The sequence below is a fragment of the Anopheles marshallii genome, chromosome 2 (genome assembly GCF_943734725.1).
Source record: "Anopheles marshallii chromosome 2, idAnoMarsDA_429_01, whole genome shotgun sequence".
NCBI classification, from domain to species: Eukaryota; Metazoa; Arthropoda; class Insecta; order Diptera; family Culicidae; genus Anopheles; species Anopheles marshallii.
Window position 1 is genome coordinate 35,621,400 of NC_071326.1, and position 19,219 is coordinate 35,640,618.

Sequence of the window (19,219 nt, forward strand, 5' to 3'; positions counted from 1 at the left end):
AAGTGACCCTACGAACGGGGCGAGGAGCCGTCTATGTTTGGTGATAAATGAAATGGATCATCCCACCGGGGGATTTCCCTTCATCGTGTGGATTAATTTCGCCCCAATGCGGCTGACCCGTAGGACCTCTGGCGCTTGTCGATGAGTCGGACGGAAACGTTCACTAATGCGTACGCCCGCTAATTACTCCGTCCGTGAGCAAGACTTTGTGCGAACGCTCCAGGCCGACGATAACGAATGGGAACGGGAGGTTCCTTCGCCCGTTCTCGTTCGCTAACTATTACCGCCCTTCAACGCCACTCGACGAAACGATCATGATTCACTCGGCACATCATCTCTTTAATAAATATAGTTAAGCGCTTGACTAATTGATTTTTGTCCTGTTTTCTTGCTCAGGATTTGGATGTTGACCTGCGTAAGCTTTTACGGTGTTCCGTGTCTCAACCGATCATTTGGGGCTTGTATGGAGCTTTATGCTTAAAAGCAGCTGCGGAATGCGAAAAAGGAAGAGAGAGAGAGAGAGAGAAAGAGAGAGAGAGAGAGAGAGAGAGAGAAAGAAGGAGATATTAAGGAAAACAACATGCTTCATCTCGTGAAAAGCGAAAACTCCACTGATGGCTCCAACAATTAATGATCGGTTTTGGCTCACGTGTAAGAGGAAAACATACTGACGCTCGCCGTACATCCCACCACTCATCACAGTCTCTTTTCCTCCCCTGTGTCAGATCGTTGGGTGGCTCCGGGCGGTACCCAAAATGTTTGCTCACACAAACGCTTTCCATATTTTCCACTCTCCACATCGTTTCCTCATCCTGCTCCTGCTTAGCAATGAGCGTTTTATTTTTTATTACAGCAGTACACGATCCTACTTGTGGCGCTTGTTATCCGCTTGTTCTGAAGCGCCGCCAGCAGTCAATCGAAGGCGTTACCCATCAAACAAAACGTAATGCTAAATGGTGATGAGTGAAATTTGTGAACTTATTATCAATATCAGTGGAAGAAGCGTTCGTAAGCTATTGCTCGGTTGATACTATTTGTACTGGAAATGTTTCTCCTATTGCAGTGAGTACTGTTGTCCGTTGGCCTTCTTCGCATCTAACACTCAAACGTCAATGCTCGGTAGAAGCACTACCAATCAATCCTTCACAAAGCTTCACGGCTAATGGTAATGTTTACACCTTTCGGAGGTCTTTCCGATACACCACTGCGAGCGATATCACAAACACATCGTTTACCGGCAGACACAATGCAGCCACGATGTTGTAGAACCGCCACGAGAAACGCGGTGCACGGGTAAAGATCTCTCCCGAAAGCCATTAAGCGCTTACACCATTATTATCCCCGGACAGACATCGAATGGGCTAACGCGAGCCCGATACGACGCGGGTGCTTCTAGGCGAAATCAATTCCTAGTTATATGGAACCGTTTCCCACTCTCTCCTTCTAGATCCTTCCCGGATCCATGCCCGGTTCGTCGCCGCAGTGGCATTGAAATCATTCGTTTTGCCGCAGCTCTGTGGATGGGGTTTGGGGTCGTAGGTGTGCGGGGAGCATCGTGGGACGATGATAGTAATTCAGTTTGAGCGCATGCCGGATTAAGATCGGGCCCCGCGAACGGTGCAAAAATGGGAATATAAATAAATGTTGAACAAATATTGAATAGAATTCTCGCCGTACGGACTGGGGGTTTGCTGCTCGCGCGCGACTAAATGAGCAATTTGAAGCGGTAAAACCGGTGTTTACGCCGCAAACCGTACAGCGCCCGGGGTGATTAGAAAGAGGTGCACTGTGTGCCACGGGGTGTCACGGTACATGCTACATACCGTCGATTCGTCGATCCTTTCCATGTGTAAGTTATGGGCTTTTGGGCCGAGGGTGCGAAAAAAGAAGGTTACGAAAGCCTCTTTGCCGGTTTGGGGAGAATCGTTTAGTGCAAGCATGGCAGGGTAACACGTCGAAAAACAGGGATATCGTTAGAGGGAAATAGTACCCACACTGGGGAGGGTTCGAGCGTTGATGTACGGGGTAGGTGTTGCTGTTCGGGAAGGGAGCGGCTTGTTAGGCGTACTACACGGCGTAACAAACAGCTAACATTTACAAGCATTTTGGCACGCTAAAACGAGTCCTAACCTATTCGCACCCGCTTCCCGGATGACTCGCGGTGTTGTAGCACCTTGGCCCGTTCAACGCCACACGTACTATCCATAGATACTATTTGTAGCGTGAGAAAATAATCCACCCTACGGGGAAGGGGACGATGCGACGATCGGTTGCGTTTGATTCTGTCCAATCAGTGTACTTTCTATAGGATTGCGTCTTAACACAGGCGTTCTTCCTTTACGGTCCTCGTGGCGAGCGAGTGAATGAATTTTTAATTGAATTTATTTGCCATTCGACACGGTTTCAGCACACAAATAGGACGTTCGTTATTTGTCAACATCTTGCGAATGATTTCCTTTTTAGGTTCACCTCCCTGGTACGGTGAGATCGATCGTAATTATTCTCAAATTACCTAGCAATGTGGAAAGTACCTTTTATGGTAGCGAAAAACAAAATTATCAGTGTGATTGTTGCTTTGGAGAATGCATTTCAGCGAATGCAATTTTTTGTACTTCAATTTATTTTATAATTCTAGTGATATCTAGCAACACTTCAGCTAGCTTAATTGATCTGAAATTTTGATTAATTGTTCCAATACTGCAATATTTTCTTCTACTATAACAAAAATAAAAGTATAACCGTGAAGTCTTGCTAACAATAAACCAATATCATAACAATGAACCTCTAAATTCATCCCCAATTATGTACAATTTTCTTGAATTATTTTCACTACCGCTTATGATTCGTATAGCTGTTTACTAACTCAAATTTTGGTAATGGTTAGACAGTTCTTTGCATCTTCTGATATATTTTTCGGAAAAGAAAAGATATGTCTGACAAAAATTTTTACATTTTTTTACACAAAAATTGATGTTTGCTTGTTGAAACATCATGTTCGCCATAATGGACATTATTGGACAACATTTCAAACAACTTATCCACTCATATGACGGTTTGTGCTGACATTTGCCGTCACCATAAGCACCACACTTAGCTTCTCATGTGTGACGTGTCCCATCAGAAGTGTTTTGAAGCTCGGTTTCGTTTTAATAACTCGTTTAACCGTTTCGTACGAACATACCGGACGAATGAATGAGTGTATTTGCGCTTAGAACAAATTAATTCCCATTCCATTCGAACGGATACATTGCGGGATGGAATTGGCGATAGGGTTGGAAGTGGGAGACATTTTCAAACACGGTGACGCATACCTCTTAACCCAGCGTCGTAATGTTTCATGCAGCATAAAGCTTTGTGCGATATGCACTTGCATGCCCACCCGTTGAATAGCCAAGCGCGACAAATCGTGAATCGTGTGTGATCCACCGTTGTGTTAATGGCGCCAACTGGCAAACCATGACAACCTGTACAGCACGCGAAGCACCGTGTCGAATCGCCCGGAGGATACGACGTACGACCGCTGCACAATCTGTGCACTATTGGCCCCGTTGGATAGGGTGCGGTTCGCGAGGACACTATGCTGCGCCCGTTTCTCCATTTTGTATTTTCCGTGTGCGTTTTTCTCCTTCTTACTTCTTACTTCTGCCCCAACAGCCACTGCCAAAGGGACAGTAATTGAATGTCACATGTACGATAGTGAACGCTTAAACGCGCTCACGTCAAAACGCTCTCACGCTCTTTCGTTCACACCGACACACGGGTTGGGCCAAATCGTAATTAATTGCATGATAGTAAACATAAAACTGTGCTGCGTCAGAGCCGAGTCGCTTTTGGCGGGGTATCCCGAACATCATCAAGATGATGGGATTTCGGGCGGTTGTGTGGATCGGTGCGTCATAGATAGAAATAGAACGCCGCAGCGGAAACCGTCGAAAAACCGATGATTGATGATCGCAAGCGGCAAGTGATCGTTGTTTGATGTCTTAGCCATGGATTGATTCAGATCATCCCGTCTCCGGGTATGTGGACAAAGTACGGCAATCCAAACAAAACTACCCCAAAACCGATCGATCTTGTTACGAATCTATTCGTACGGAATTGTCCTTGTGTCAGGCACTTCGGGGTCCGTTTCTAAGCACCGAACCCGACGGGGGAGATTTATTAAACGCTTTATTAGCGAACAATTGATTGACAAACGATCGGAGTTTTCACATTTAACGATCGAATGAATTCAATTACATCGGTCGACACCTGAATAGGCTTATCGGGTTTTGCTAGCGTGATGTTCTTAAGTCTGCAGAAAGCGAAATCAGGATCAACTGACCCATCAAACGAGCATTCAAGTCTTTCATTTTCAAGCGACGAACCTTGGTTTCACGTAATTTTTTTCTTCTAGAGCCCAATTGATACCCTTAAAGCTTCGAGAGCCCCACTTGAATTTCATTGAAATTTCCATACGATATTCCCTAAATCTATTTCACATCGCATTCCGTTTATCATTTCGTTACCGGGACGGGGAAGCGTAACAAATTCGAAACATTATTTCCCTACTGGATGGTAACTGTAGTAAAAATAGCTTCTTTGCTTTGCCTCCCGTTGTTATTTTCATCTCTTACATTCATCAAGTTTGCTTTAATAATTTCGTTACGGTGGTTAAGCCGTTCTAGTTAGCACCCCAATGCGTGCGCTGCGGGATGCTCGAACGCTGAAGCGCACCGCGAAACTGTTTGACCGTATGGTTTGACGAAGAAGTCCCCAACCTTCAATCGAACCAGCGATCGATCGATTGAGTAGGTGTTTTTTTTTTGCTTTTCTTTTCCTGGTTACGTGTGCTGCATGCGGGTTGACCTCGGAATCAGTAGACCAGCATGGATGAGTATGATTGGAACAGGTTCCCCAATGTCTGGCACAAGAAATCGACACCCGTGGTGGAACGACGGGGCAAGGACTCAGCCGAGAGGTCCTCGAGGGCACGCAGCTGTTGATTATTTCCAATGACGATTCAACTCTTGCTTCCACTGGCAGTACGAAGCATCATTTTGAAATTGGACAATCGAGGAGAGAAGCGGGTGTGTTGGAAGAAGCGAGAGAGCAACTTATTGGTGGGTTTTCGTGAGATATACGTAAATTGATAAATTAGGCACGGCTGTTGGTTTGGGCTGCTGCTGGGCTGCGCGCAGTAAATTGATTCTTCTTCAACGCAGAAGAAGGTATGCGCTGTACGAAATTCTGACCGAAAGATGATTGGCATGGGATCCGATGGAACAGGAATGTGTGGTATGAAAATGCGGAAAAAACTGGGTCGGATAAATCGTGCAATTACATGGGAAAACAACCAGAACGGTATGCGAAAAATGTTTTATCAGTGGAATGTTATTATTGTGCAAGACAGAGGAGAGAATAATGTTGAGTATCGCTCTCGGTGCAATTGTTAAACATAGAAAAAAATTATTTCTTCATAAAAATTCCAAACATTTTCTATGAAGTAAAAGACAGTATAATACAGAGGTCTTGAACAACTGATGCTTATGCGGATTATCTTCCCAAGCTGACCACACAAAGACTCATTACAAACTGTTAACACAAGCCGAGCGAGTAAACTGTCCTCACGTTCAATCTCGATCCAGTAATGAGAACCCGCCTCGCTCTAATACGTGACTACAGCGATTTGTCGCGTTTAGTGTACGGGCATCATTTTTCCAATTAACCGCGCTAAAGGCTCATCTTTGAGCGATGAGAACCCGCCAATGGCTCCCGTTACAACAGCGAGCCGGAAATGGAACCATTCGATCGATCAGGCGTACTAAACAAAGTGAACTTTCGTATGCGAGCCGCGCCGAATGCGACAGATCGTGCCGCCACAGTTACTGGCAATGGGCCGCCGCAGCCGCAATTAGTTGGCTAATTAATTGGAAGTACCCGATGTTCCCCGGTTTGGCTGACACGGTAGCGACATCTAACGGGAACTTTCGCTGAACAAGAACGGGTCAAAACGATGGGTCCGGTTGGAGGGTGATGCTATGGGATCACCTCTGACACCCCACAAAACAACCGGAACGGAACCCTTTTTAACGCCGCGGATCAGTTACGCCCGCCACGTGTTGACGGCGTGCAATGGGCGAAATGCATCGTCACCGGATGAGGACGTGATGTGGTTACGTGAGGAACTGTTTCGGTCTTTTTTTTTCTCTACCTCCAACTCCCACAAGGGGAATTGAAGCGTTCCGACTCCTGAAAAACAAAAGCTGCATACGATGAAATGCGAGAGTACCAGGTTTACGGATGAAGTTTGAAGGAGTTGTGAAGAACCGAGCCGAAGTTGGTTGTGGGTTAGTTGAACAAGTTAAGCAGCGCATCAACGGTTCAGCTCATCCATGTGCCGTTAAGGACCACTTGAGGAAACTTGACTACTCGAGCCGGAAAGGGTCCTTACGTCGGTGGATGGTTCTTGCTTTGTCAATATGTTTGCCTCCCCATGTTCACTCCGCTCGTACAATATCTTTCAAATGGTCAGAAGATCGGGTCAGAAAGAAGAAAAAAAAAACGCTTGTTTGCAGACCGCACGCGCGACATTGCCGAGATGACGTGGACGTGCCACGGTTGAAATCCCCAAAGGTGTTCCTTTGGTGCGTCACTCTCCACTCGTTGGTTGCAATAGTTTGTTGCGAATAGTGCACATGTGGCGTGTCTTTCATTCGTCATATGCTGAAGTTGAAGATATGAAGGAACCGGACCTCAAGAAGTATCTCTCGAGAAAGTAAAACACCACGATAAGTATCGTGTGCGGTCTGTAGTAAAAAGTGAGATGAATAAAAATGCATCTGAGATTATTTTCTTCTACGAGCATATGCTTTTGTATCGAATTAACTAGTGGTGTGTCTGGTATGTATGATTGAAATATTATTTCTTTTAGTTAGAATACAATAGTTTGCAAAATTGCGTTTAATGTACATTGATCTTTCCGCACTGACATTCTGACATGAAATGGAGAATATAATTTAACAAATTACAAATTACAAAAAAAAAAACATTTACATATTTGAAATCATACACTCTTTGCTGTGAGTTCAGATCAGACTGTCTTCCTCAAATCAGTCGATTCATCATCATCATCTGCAAAGTGATCTCACTGGAGCTAGAAGGAACAATCTCCCACGTTTCGCGAACCGGGAATCTTGCAACCGGACGTAAACTGTAGGAACGTACACAATCGCAGGTGCGGTTTCGGTCGTCCTTCATTCAAATGGCGCACCAGTTGTGCGCTAGAACATTCCTCTGCCGAGAAACAATCCTACGGCGAAGGGCAACGGAACAAGGCGATTGTACGTCGTTCGACGTATAGCCAACCGAGCACTTGTGAACTGTGCATGGGCTGTGCTTATCTCAGCGCGCCTATCACAATCTGTTCCCGGAACAAAGATTATCTGAGCTGCACGTAAGTCACATTATCATCGCGATGCAGAATACAATCACATGTTTGTGGTGTCTTTTTTAAAGATAATTTTAACCGTGCAAGAAGACGTTATAAAGCACCACTGCTCCAAACAACCGCCATGTGTGTGAAACGTTTATTAAAATGTTACATTACATTACTATAAAAACAATCCAGATTCGTTGGGGTCGATAGCGAAGGTCTCGATGAGTTTGGTTGAAATAAGTAAGCCGGTAAGAAAGTAGGTAAGCGTTGCAAGCGCTGACAGATGAGAGCACACACACACTCACACAAACTGGAATCTTCCTCAAGTGCGTGTGAATTGTCATTTCGATACGTTTGGTTTAATAAGATGTGGGATGCTCGGTGCGTTTTCATTCCCTATCATTCCTTCACCCTAAAACAGGGCGTGTTTGAGACATCGTTCGCGATGAAAACAATAATATTACGCCCGAGGGCACAAGTTGTCATGTCGCATATTGTAAAACCGAACACAATGGGTTGTCCTTCGATTGTACTGTCAGTGTGAAACGTGTCGAAAACTGTATGAGAATCAGAGAAGGAAAAATTGAGAAGAAAATATTTTTTTACCAACTTTTACATTCATCCAAATGTCCTTATACAATGAAGACAAACAGGTTACAATTTTTCGGTCATTTTAAATGTAGTTTGTCAAACTAACGAATTGAGCAAAAAATGTTTTGTTTATAAGTTTCACTTAAAGGAAAAAAAACCGTTTTCGAAATTTCCTTCCACTGTTTATAGCATTTATTTCCGTAGTAACTTTCAGCGTCACTTTTATTCTTAAATCATTAATGTCGAGAGATATTAAAAAAATTTTATAATATGTTACAAATACAAAAGATGCTATTTGTTGCAAATTCTTTAACCTAATAACATGCTCAAACATATCCTTAAGAATCAATCCCAGGAACAGTTCGCTCACGCTCTACCCCTTTTCTACGCTGAGATCGATCTCCTCGAGCGCCATGTGCCTGTAATAAGATGTAAATTTATGTGCCCATCTTGTCACCGACCGCACGTTCCCAAGCACAACCGTACCGTCCCGCATCACTACTCATCACAAATTTGCCGCCATTTCATCATTATGACCAAGGTCGTCATCGACCACCTGACTGCCCCGGACAACTCCGCAACAAAACACAGCCGGTGCAACGTGTCGCTTCACACTGCAACAGCGACTAGTGACAAACAGCAGCATCAGCATAAACCGATTGCTTATGCATTTTTCACTGCCGAGATTGGAACGCTGTGGAACCCGTGCCAATTATTGTCACGCAACCAAGCAAACGCCCGATGCCGCGAAGAGGTGTCATCCGTAACGACACCGACAGCATGTCAGCGTTATGACACGTGCCCGAAGAAGCTACAACGGAAGATAATGGCTGCTGAACGAGGAGGCAGTAACAGAACGCGGAAGACTCACAACGGGTAGCTTGTAATTGGCCGGAATCGAATGCAGTTCGCTTAAACGGTTATCTGAAGCCCTTCATTTTCGCCTTGTTTTTCTTACAATTAAAATTTCCAGCAAGTCGTAACCGTATCTTATCGGTTGTGGCTTCGTTCTTTCGACCAACGCTCGGGTTTGTGCGTGGAGAGAAACAGGAATGTGTGGATGTTGGCTTTTTCTTTCGTTCCTTCTTCGACCCACTCTGCCTGGCATCATCGGAACGTGCGCCAAACGACAGCCGGTACGAATGTGGAATTTGGCCGAATGACGAATCGATTTCGATTACTACTCTTCCTTCCATCCCAAGGTAAAAATTTTCGGCCAAGAGAACAGCAAGTGTCTGGTTAATTTTATTTCAATTATAAGCTCACAGTCAGAAGACTTTGTGTCCGGAACAGCCGGAGGCAACGATGGCCATCGTCAGCTTACGATCGCGGATTGATTAGAATGGTTGGTATCATTTAAATTAAATTGACACAGCGTTCGAATCAAGTGCTTCTGGACCGATTTTCCTGTGAACCTCTTCATAGTTTGTTAGTGAGAAAAAAAAAAACATTCATCGAGCGTAACGTAGTGAGTGGAGTTTGATCAAATGTGATCAACTGTGACCGGATAGAAAAACGGCATCACATTTGATCGATTTTTAAAGACGATTTAGGACCATGTACAAGTTTTCCCTTCCGTTTCGGTGTTACTCACCAGGAACGCGTGCTTATAAGGGGCTCGTCCGGATCATCAACTGGATGGTCGTTAAAGCGTTTAATTTAATAAAAGAATCGATTCCATACGCTTGTGATTGGATTAAAACTAACGATTTGATCGATAGAAGAGAAATCGGTTGTTGAATTCTATGAGTTTAGTTAACAAGTATAAAAATTTGAAATTTGAAGGTTCAAATAATTTGATTTATTTGAAATTAGAACAAATTACTAAACTCTTCGGGTTATTGGTTATTGTGGCGATACAAAAGAGAGAGAAAGCAGATTATTTTTATTTAATTAATACATTTAGTCTAACCCTAATTTTCTTATCTAATATAAACTAGTCATGTTTTTATGTTATTACTGTACTTGATCATAAAATACAATATTATTGTTTATTGATGCAATACACTTTGTGTTTTATAGATAATTGTGACAACACATTCTAATATATAATCAACCCCGTTCTTCGATGCTTCTAGAAATATATTGTTTGAAAGAAAAACTTATACCAAACCATCAATGCAAATAAGCTCTTGCAAAGATTTCGGTCCATAGCTGTTGCTAGTGAGGCAGAGTAAATATTTGAACGATTCCAACAATTTGACAGCCCTTGAAAAACGGCACCACAAAGCATAGCAACACTAACAACCCGTTACACCAATCAGTAAGCAGTACAAAAGTGTGTTTTTCTTCACGCGTTCTGATTAAGTCATCCACCCCCGAAGACACGGCCATCGGCACCCGGCATCGGCAACACTACATCATTCAGCTATTGACCTTTCCAATAAGTTTTTGACTGATTTTGGTTAAAAACAGCCTCCCCTCCCAAGTGTAAAGGGCAAAGTGGTGAAGGAACAGGGTACGAAGTGGAGGGACCGCGTGTGTAGTTTACCCCCAACGCCTCTTCCACTTGCTTTTCCACCTGGAGTTATTTCTTGCATGCATGCAGTTAGCGATCGTTTCCAAACTTCCAGCACAAACAGAACGCCCTCTTGAACAGTTCCCGCTCGATTGAATGTGGCGCCAGCTCATTCGCTCCAGTTTTTCCCTGTGTTCCGAACATTCCGATCGATTCGTTAGGTGTCACTAAGTTCACCCATCTCCCATCTACCACCCATTCGGTTGACATTTGCTCTAGAAATAATCACTCACAAAATATCGCCCAAACCACTCGATCCATTTCGGCCCCCAACACGTCGGTTGCTGATGCTCTAATTCTGTGGTCAAACAGTCGGATTTGGTCGGCCTTTGGTTCCGTGGATTGGTGATGGAAAGCTGCTTGGGCTAGATAAAGTTTGCAGTGCTATATAATAAGGAGACACCAGACGAATGTTCATAGCGTTGGTGTTTAACAGTTATGAAGTTGATTATTGTTGTCCGAACCTAATTCAAAAAGTTGTTCGCCAAATAGTTTTGCAAAATATAGCAAAAAACAGTTTTTGAAACCTCTTTACTAAGGCGACAGCCGCACGTATCCTGCTTGAGTTGCGGCGCGCAAGTTTGTATGCCCAAGGCAGTACCAAATGGATACGGCTGATGTTTCGAGGTTGTAAGATGCTTTGCGGCCAACTTTGATTTATGATTCTATTGACCAAACATGCTAAAGGCCATCAAAGAATTGTCATTTCTGAAGTGTGAGACATTTTTCTTTTTTTATCAATAGTTACACAGATTATTTGTTACGTTACAATGTTACACAACGTTAGGATTGATTTTTTATAACAGTACTAAAACAATGGGAGTTGAAATTTTGAAATTATTTAAACATTTTATAATTGCCTTAAACTTTGTCAATATTCACATCTTGGCCGAATCTGCTTTTGAATCCAACATTATTAACGCGTTTATTTTCTTCTAAAGTGTTCTCTTAATTTTATTGTAGGGTTTTTAACAATAATTAGATGAAATGAAAAAAAATATGGATGAAATAAAGTTTAAAAAATCATAATTTTGTTTAGTAAAAAAATAGTCTAGGGTCTTTACAATGTGAATATGTTGGTTTAGAACTCAATTGAGTAAGGCAAACGAAATGATGTCAATAAAACGTACATTTTTTACTTCAATAATTATACCCATTGAAGCAAATGGTGAAAATGCCACAAGCGTCAAATGTAGCAAGGTCTAATTTAAAATTGATCGGATCTTGAGAGATTCATCAGTAACTCGCCTGATATCTCGACAACTTAGCATGGCGAGATCGTGCCGAAAAGAATTCATGACACTTTAAACTGTTAAAAGGTGTTGAATAAAAAAAAGTTGATTTTTTCCCCTAAATGCTACATCTTTAAGGAATAGCTTATTGAGATTTGATTTTACGTAGTTTATGCAAGCTGATATTCTGTCTGTTTCAACTTTAACTTTACAAGAGCTTTAACTATAACAATAAATAGTTTGAAAAATGTGTGAAACTTCTTTAGTTCATGCAACGCGTCTTAACTTATTTATTAGTCTGGTGCATTCAACTGTTCCATTTTTGTTTTATTTACATTGATTTTATTCAATTTTCCATAATACATAGGCCGAATTATCCCGCTTCCTTTCGATCTTCCCTGAAACTGGCAACCGAAGCTAATTTACTTAACACCACAAATTGAATTTTTATCTCCCCGCAAAGATCGTGTTCCGATGTTAGCAGCGTTGATTGCAAATCCTAGTTGGTGGCTTTTGCACCCGAGATCTCGGGATGAAAACCAGTAGCCTAGGTAATAATGATCCTGGCACCACGTTCAACGGTGGAAGAAAAGACGACCTTCGCCGATTCTGGATGGTAGATGATCGATACGGTAGCGAACAAAAACAACGTTGCCGAGTGATCTTGATTTCATGAAATATTCAGCAACAAATGAACATATTTTTCATTACCACAACCGATGTTTGGCCGTGGTGATGGAAAATCACCGTTCATCCGTTCCCGTCGGTTGCCCAAAGCCGCTGCGGCCCACCGTCGGCAAGATCGGAAGGCTATCGGAAAGTTGACCTTCGGAATATATCATCGGCAGCTCCCGTGCTGATCGGGCTTGATTTTGATTTTGGCCTATGGAAAACACTTACCCTGCTGAAAGTAGTTGGCTTTGCGCACGTACACACATACCAGCGCCATTAGCTGAAGTTGCGAGAGCCTTTGGCGGGTGGATTGGGGCAGTGGTAGGAGATCACGCAAGTTGGCAATCTCGGAGTTGATTAGATCGCGCCTCAGCTTCGAGGCGCCTTTGGTGGATTTGTTTGCATCGAATCTGTAAAAAACAAGAATGAAACACATAAGGATGGTGTTATACGTAATTCGTTATTTAATTTCATTTAAGTTAAGGTTAAATCATTTTACGAGTAATATGAATTGTTCTACAACATTTACTTATTCGTAATGGCAGTGTTATTCGTTGTGTCGTATTTACGGCTGTACGGCTTACTTTCAGCACATCATTTGCAGTTATGTTTTATTTAAACGAACATTATCGTGAGGGTCGGGCCTTTCGTTGTGCATGCTTTTTCCGATAAAAATAAGGATAATGACGAATAATGATTTTATTGGAACCTAACGTAACCGCCTTCAGGTGACTGAACGGAGCGTGGAAGTGGACCCGTTCCATCCATCCATCACCGTGGCACAGCACAAGTTTACGACCGTTGTCGTCGATAATGGCCGTTGATAACGAAAGGTGCCGAAAAGATCGAAAGTCACCCGCGGCCGGTAGGGTTTATTGATTGTTCAAGCGAAGAAGTGCCGCACTCGCGCCTTAATGGTGTTAACGTTGCAATGTCAAACGCCTGCGGAGAGAAAATTGCACTCTCAACGCTCGATACTGCACCGTGCTTCGTACGATCGATCGGCGGCGGCGACAATTTGTCGATGGTGAATGGTGGAAATGTGAAAATATTGGAGCGCTCGGGCACAATCATAAGCACGCTTTTCAAGCTGACCCTTTCCGCAATCAACGCCAACCGGCAAACCACAGACACCACAGCCGGCTAGCCGGTCGGACAGCAAATTTGGTTGATAGTAGCGAAAATGGTGCCCACTCAACCGCTAAGCATCTAAAGTTGCCTTCTCCATCACGCGCATCATGATCTGGCGCTCGTCCATCCATCCACCCGTCCGAAAGGGGTTCGTTTCTGTTGCGACCGCTTAAATCACCTAGCCCATGCGAGAGCGCACGCACGCAGCGGTTCGGGTTGAATTTCCGATAGTTCCCACGCTTGTGCAATGACCCGACCCGGTCGCATGTCGAGCTACGAACCATGCAAGTGGCAACGTTTGGATAGGGAAAGTAAAACTGCACCGCGGGTTAGAATGCACGACATTGCACGCCACGCTACTTCAGCCAGGAAGCCAATTGTATGCCGGTTGTAAAACATTCCACCGAAAAATAAAACACTAATTCAGTGCAAACACATCACCATGGTAACGATTCAAATGATCTCGATCTCGGGCGAAAAGCAACGAACTTCGGGAGGGGGGAGTCAAAAACAAAAAAATTGCACACCACCAGCGCTGGAAACCCGATCGGTCCTCGCTAGGGGTACACGGCGTAATAATAACCGAAATAACAGTAATAATGCAAATAATAATAGCAATACGAAGAGTAATAATAGGGCTTATTATACAATCAGATAAATGAACACATTTGTTAAGCGTTTTCGGTGCGTTGTTTTACAAATATACCGTCGCTCCGGTTGATCGCTCCGGCCACACAGGCAACACTCCTGTTTCCTCGCTGCTCTTACTGTCCGTTTAGCACATTTCCTCTTTTGTACCCATCAACACACAAACACGCGTACAAACACTCGCTTCTTTCACTATAATTCTACTTATTCGGGTAGAAACAACAAAAAATGAAGTGAGAAAAACTGGATAAGTAAAACAATCGTACATAAACATCGCCTTGAATGTGGGATCACCCTACCGAAAGGAGGGGTGTGCAGCATAGCCCCTGGGGGTGGAGGAAACGATCCAAACGATGGGCGAAAAAAAAACTCACACACACACAGAGAACAAAACAGCGAAGGAGCAAACCGATCGGGACGAAAATCGACACTGCTTTCGGGGTTCGAGCATTCGCGAAAAAATAATCGCCCTGCGAGAAGAAACCCCTATTAAAATTGTAACAAATATCGCGTGATTTTACACGCAAACGTACAAATGAATGTCCGAACGCGATCGGACGATCGGAGCAAAACCGTACGATCGGGGTTTGAATTTCGGTAAATGGATTCGTCCTTGTGGCGGGAATCGGTGCAGTTTGCACAATTTTCTCAACCAATTGCCGATTTAATATTGTTCAAGTGCTTTGTACGCGGTCGACGCGTCGTATGGTCCGAAAAGCGTATTGGTGCGATCGAAAGTGCATCTTCTCGTGTACTGTGGTGTAGACAATTAAAGCACTGACTGTATATGAGTCCAGGTAGAGGTTCGTTGGAAGTTTTTCAGTAAGAACTAATCGGTTCAGTGTTATCTCTTAAATATGACTTTATGGTATTCAATTGCTAGTATAATTTTGGAGTTTTGTATCTGAGGGGCTAATGCGGAAGAAATCAATCAATCTTTTGGATTGATCAAGGATTGACTTTACAGTAGATATGTAAATGTCATGCAACAACTAAGGTATAATTTTTAACTTCAACTAATTTGTTTAAAATAAAGCGTATCGGCAAAAATATCTGGTACGGGTAATTTAGTGTTGATACCCAATATTGGGTCTTGTTTAACTTTTCCTTTCGTCATTCCTTAAACATCACATGAAAGCAGCTGCACATTTTATTTGGGACCAAAGATTCCAACAACCAAGTTGCAAATAAAAGGAGGAAAGCAAACTCAACACAAGACAACCACAACTCGCTGCACTTCACCGACTCACTTCACCCTAAAGTGGCGTTGGTGACAGTTGTATAAATTTCCCTGTCGACACACGTCTCCGGATGCGTGTCGGCACCGCGTCTACCAGATGCTCATTTTTCTTGTCCTAATCCCTGCGCGAAGGAGAGTCCCCAAAGCGACCACCATGCGCCGTTGGATTTTCTCCCATTGCCTAGGTGTCGTTGTCATTCGATGTACATGGTCGCCCATCGAGACTGTGAATTACTGTGACTTTCATGTTCCATCTACCACTAAAGCTGCTTTCTTCCAAACTTGAATCCCTTTTGCATAGTACAGCGCTGGGCTAAGGTGAGGACCGTGTAGAAGGTAATGCTTACTGGCAACTTTTCACCCCTAAAACCCCAACAACGTCCACAAACGTTCTTCCCAGTGTGTGCCGTTGCCGTCGTCGTCATTGGGCTCATTTTGTTGCGCTTCTTCGCAGCGATCAGTTAAGACCGGGAACAGGTCGTCCGGTCGCCGTTCGGAGGAAGGTACTACCGCGACTGAAAACAACCGTTCCAGCAGATCTTAATTGAGCTTGCGTCGTGTGTTTTTGCGGTCAATCGGGGTATTTGCGGGCGAGGTATCGACGCCTTCGCAGTGGTACGGCAACATACTTGGCACTTGCACTTGAACGGCTTTGAGGCGCTGCTGCTGCTGCTGCTGCTGATGCCAGAAAGTAAGTGCTAAAGTGAGTGAACGAGCGAACCGAGCCCTGACCTCTTGTGGGTTGACCTTAAAATAAGCAGCCGAAAAATCGAACCACCAGTCTCAAAATGCTCCGTAGAATCGCTTCGGCAGACACTTTTGCCGTGATGGCAGAGCGTACGTGGTGGGTAACAAAGAATCCCGATGGGTTCCGAAAAGTAGATCGAAAACTGCACGAACTTTGATTAGTTCCGCGCAGCCAAATGCCTTCAAATGGAAACCGTCAACGACATTCTTCCAAACCCGAGCAGACGCCAACGCCTGAACAACTCGCGTACCTTCACCGGTTTGGTGAGCGAAACAGTGAGCGATAGCATCCACGCTGGCGTAGCTTCCGCTGAAGCACGAGAGCCTAATGTTAAAATACGGTACTAATTAGGCGCCTGGGTAATTTGATTTGCGCATAATTCTACGGTTTCTCTTACTGTTGGTTGGCAATTCTTGATTACGTTTTGTTGCTGCACAATGATTATTTGGTAATGCATGCGAGTTACGAATTAACGTTCATCTTTATCGATGATTTCCTTGCGGAGAATAGTTCCCTCAAAAGGATAGCGTTAGATGTGTATTGAAAATGGAAATCAGGCCCATTGATGAGTTGATGCCCCGGTGTTGATAGACAATTTGTTACATTTTGCGCGGTTAGTACTTTAAAGTCGTTTTCTTTACGATAGTGCATTAAGGGTAATGACAGTTGCGATAAGATAGTTTTAGGTTTGACTGTAAGTAATGTACTTAGTTGTTGCAGATGAGCTAGTGAATACTTTTTATGAGGTAGCTGTATATAAAGTTTGTCACAATGATTGGAATAAAGTAAAAAGTTTTATGCCGAAATCATATTTACTACTAAATATTAGTATGTGAACAATTCTGAGTGATGCTTTTTAGGATAGTGAGAATATGTTTGAACTATTTTTCTCATCTCCCTTGTTTGAGAATTGTAGCCAACCTGGCAGATTCAATATAACTTATAAAAGGTCTCAAGTTCATATAATTTATCAACATTTTGCGGAACATCAAAATGTGCGGAAAGCTCAACAGAGCGCTCATCTAAATGTATGAAGCTATAAATGTCTTTTCCATGTAGTACATGCAATGCATAAAGGTACCAAACCTGCTCACTTACTTTACTAAGAATCAATACCAAACTGCAGCTATCAAAAACGATCATTACTTGCACAGAGATCCATTAACGTAACTCTTCGCTTAGTTCTTGGTTATGGTCTTCCTTCCATAACCCTCAGAACATCCAGAGCGGCCCTGCTTTGACAACTGATAATTTTGTGCTCTAAATTTACAACCCATAGCGTTTAAAAATAATTGCACCACCGAGAGCCACCGGCCAGCGTCTTTGCGCACTCATCGATGCTCATAATCCACACGGGAGGAATTTTCATTTCACATCGTATGACCACAGTACGTATTCGTTGTCTGTCCTGCTCACGCGGTGTTGGTATCCTGTTCATGTTGGTTGGCTCTGTTACACCTCCATACACCGGGTGATACAACTGACGGTAAAGATAAAGCTGCGTGCCCGAGTACACTATGCTACGGTACGATCGATAATAATGATCCATATTTCCCTGCTTCGCACTGCCGTCCAAAATCTGTTGCCTTCTTTCTGTGTGTGTGTGTTTTTTTTTTGTTTGCAAGCAGCTCCCCCTAATCTACCGTACTTTGTGAAAAGTTAAGGCAGATAAAGACGAAAGCGATTCTATTCCCTTTTGGGATGTTTTTCTTCCTTCCATCAGATCGCTCGTATCGAGGATCTGTCTTGTTGCGTTGTTGTTTTTTTTCCCTTCGATGGTTCTATCTGGGGTTGAGATTGGGCGGACTTTACGATCTTAATTACGGTCGGTCGGCCAGGAACAGCGCCATGCATGCAGCACAAGGACGAAGATCGTACGATCCAAAGTGGCTTGTGATCACTTCTTATAGATGTTAGGATTGTCCTGGTTACATTGCGCTAGTAATATTTCAAAATGAAGCTATCCTTTCTACATGACTGCAAATGTTGAAAACTTAATTAATGTATTGTTAATTAATAAGAGTTCAAATGAGAAATGTGCACATACAAAATCATGATGTGCTTCATGAATCTAATATATTTTAGTTTTATTTTTATTTCAGGTTTTTATTTTGAGTTTTCCGAAAAGAGTTTAACAAAAAATATTTTCTTTAAACATTTATTTAATATCACGTATCGCCGTTACTATAAAAATGATACAAATTTATTGGTGACGTATGAACCAGATCATTAGCAGGAACAGGATTTTTTTTTCTCAAATGTTCTTCAACACATTTCATCCAATACTGCACCAAACCACTCGGCAAGCCGGCAACTATCGTAAAAAATGGAATGCAATCCAGTCCTTTTTTTTCTGCACCGTTCATATGTTCACAAGAACTCGTCGGCATTTTTCATGCGCACGGAACGTACCGCATCCAAGGTGAGACGAATCGATCGCAAACACAAAACAGGTATTAATTTAGCAGCCTCTCAATTAATGATCTACCAGAATTATGGCTCCCCTGTACCGACGCACCAACAGACACGCACACAGACGCTCAGAAGATCCTTACCCACACTGCACTCCACTGACGCTGGTACGGTACGTTGATCAACGCACGAAAAGCGATCTGTGGGAAAAGATGTTCCCCGTTCCGTCCGGTGGTAAAAGAGAATCCGCTCGTGGCAGCGAGAAGATTGGCAAAATGCGTTTAACGCAATGCGATTTACGCGTCGCACTGAAGATGATTGAGGTTTGAGTGATTTGTTCTGTGTGGAACAGTTTATGATGCGTGCCATATGGGGGTAAACCGAAAAGTGAATTTGCAATATTATCGAATATTTATATATAACAAAGAAAAAATGAGATTAACATAATATAAATTTGAATAAATTCCTTGTGAATCCTACTTTGCTACGGAAGTTGGAAAATAATTAAAATACTTTAAAACACTGTAACAGAAATTCTCCACACCAACCACTACAAACGATTCAACCCACCCATACGCCACGCACGCATGTAGTGAACATTGCGTAGTTA

The 19,219-nt window shown here is 43.1% G+C and overlaps 1 protein-coding gene across 1 annotated transcript in view; it reads right to left on the minus strand.

Annotated features, from left to right (window-relative positions):
- The window catches only part of LOC128717901 (uncharacterized), a 67,963-nt gene extending 55,097 nt beyond the window's left edge, over positions 1–12,866 (minus strand). The window contains exon 1 of the mRNA XM_053811578.1: positions 12,659–12,866. Coding sequence (XP_053667553.1) covers positions 12,659–12,866 — 208 coding nt within the window. The remainder of the gene's footprint in view (positions 1–12,658) is intronic.
- Positions 12,867–19,219: the final 6,353 nt, after the last annotated feature.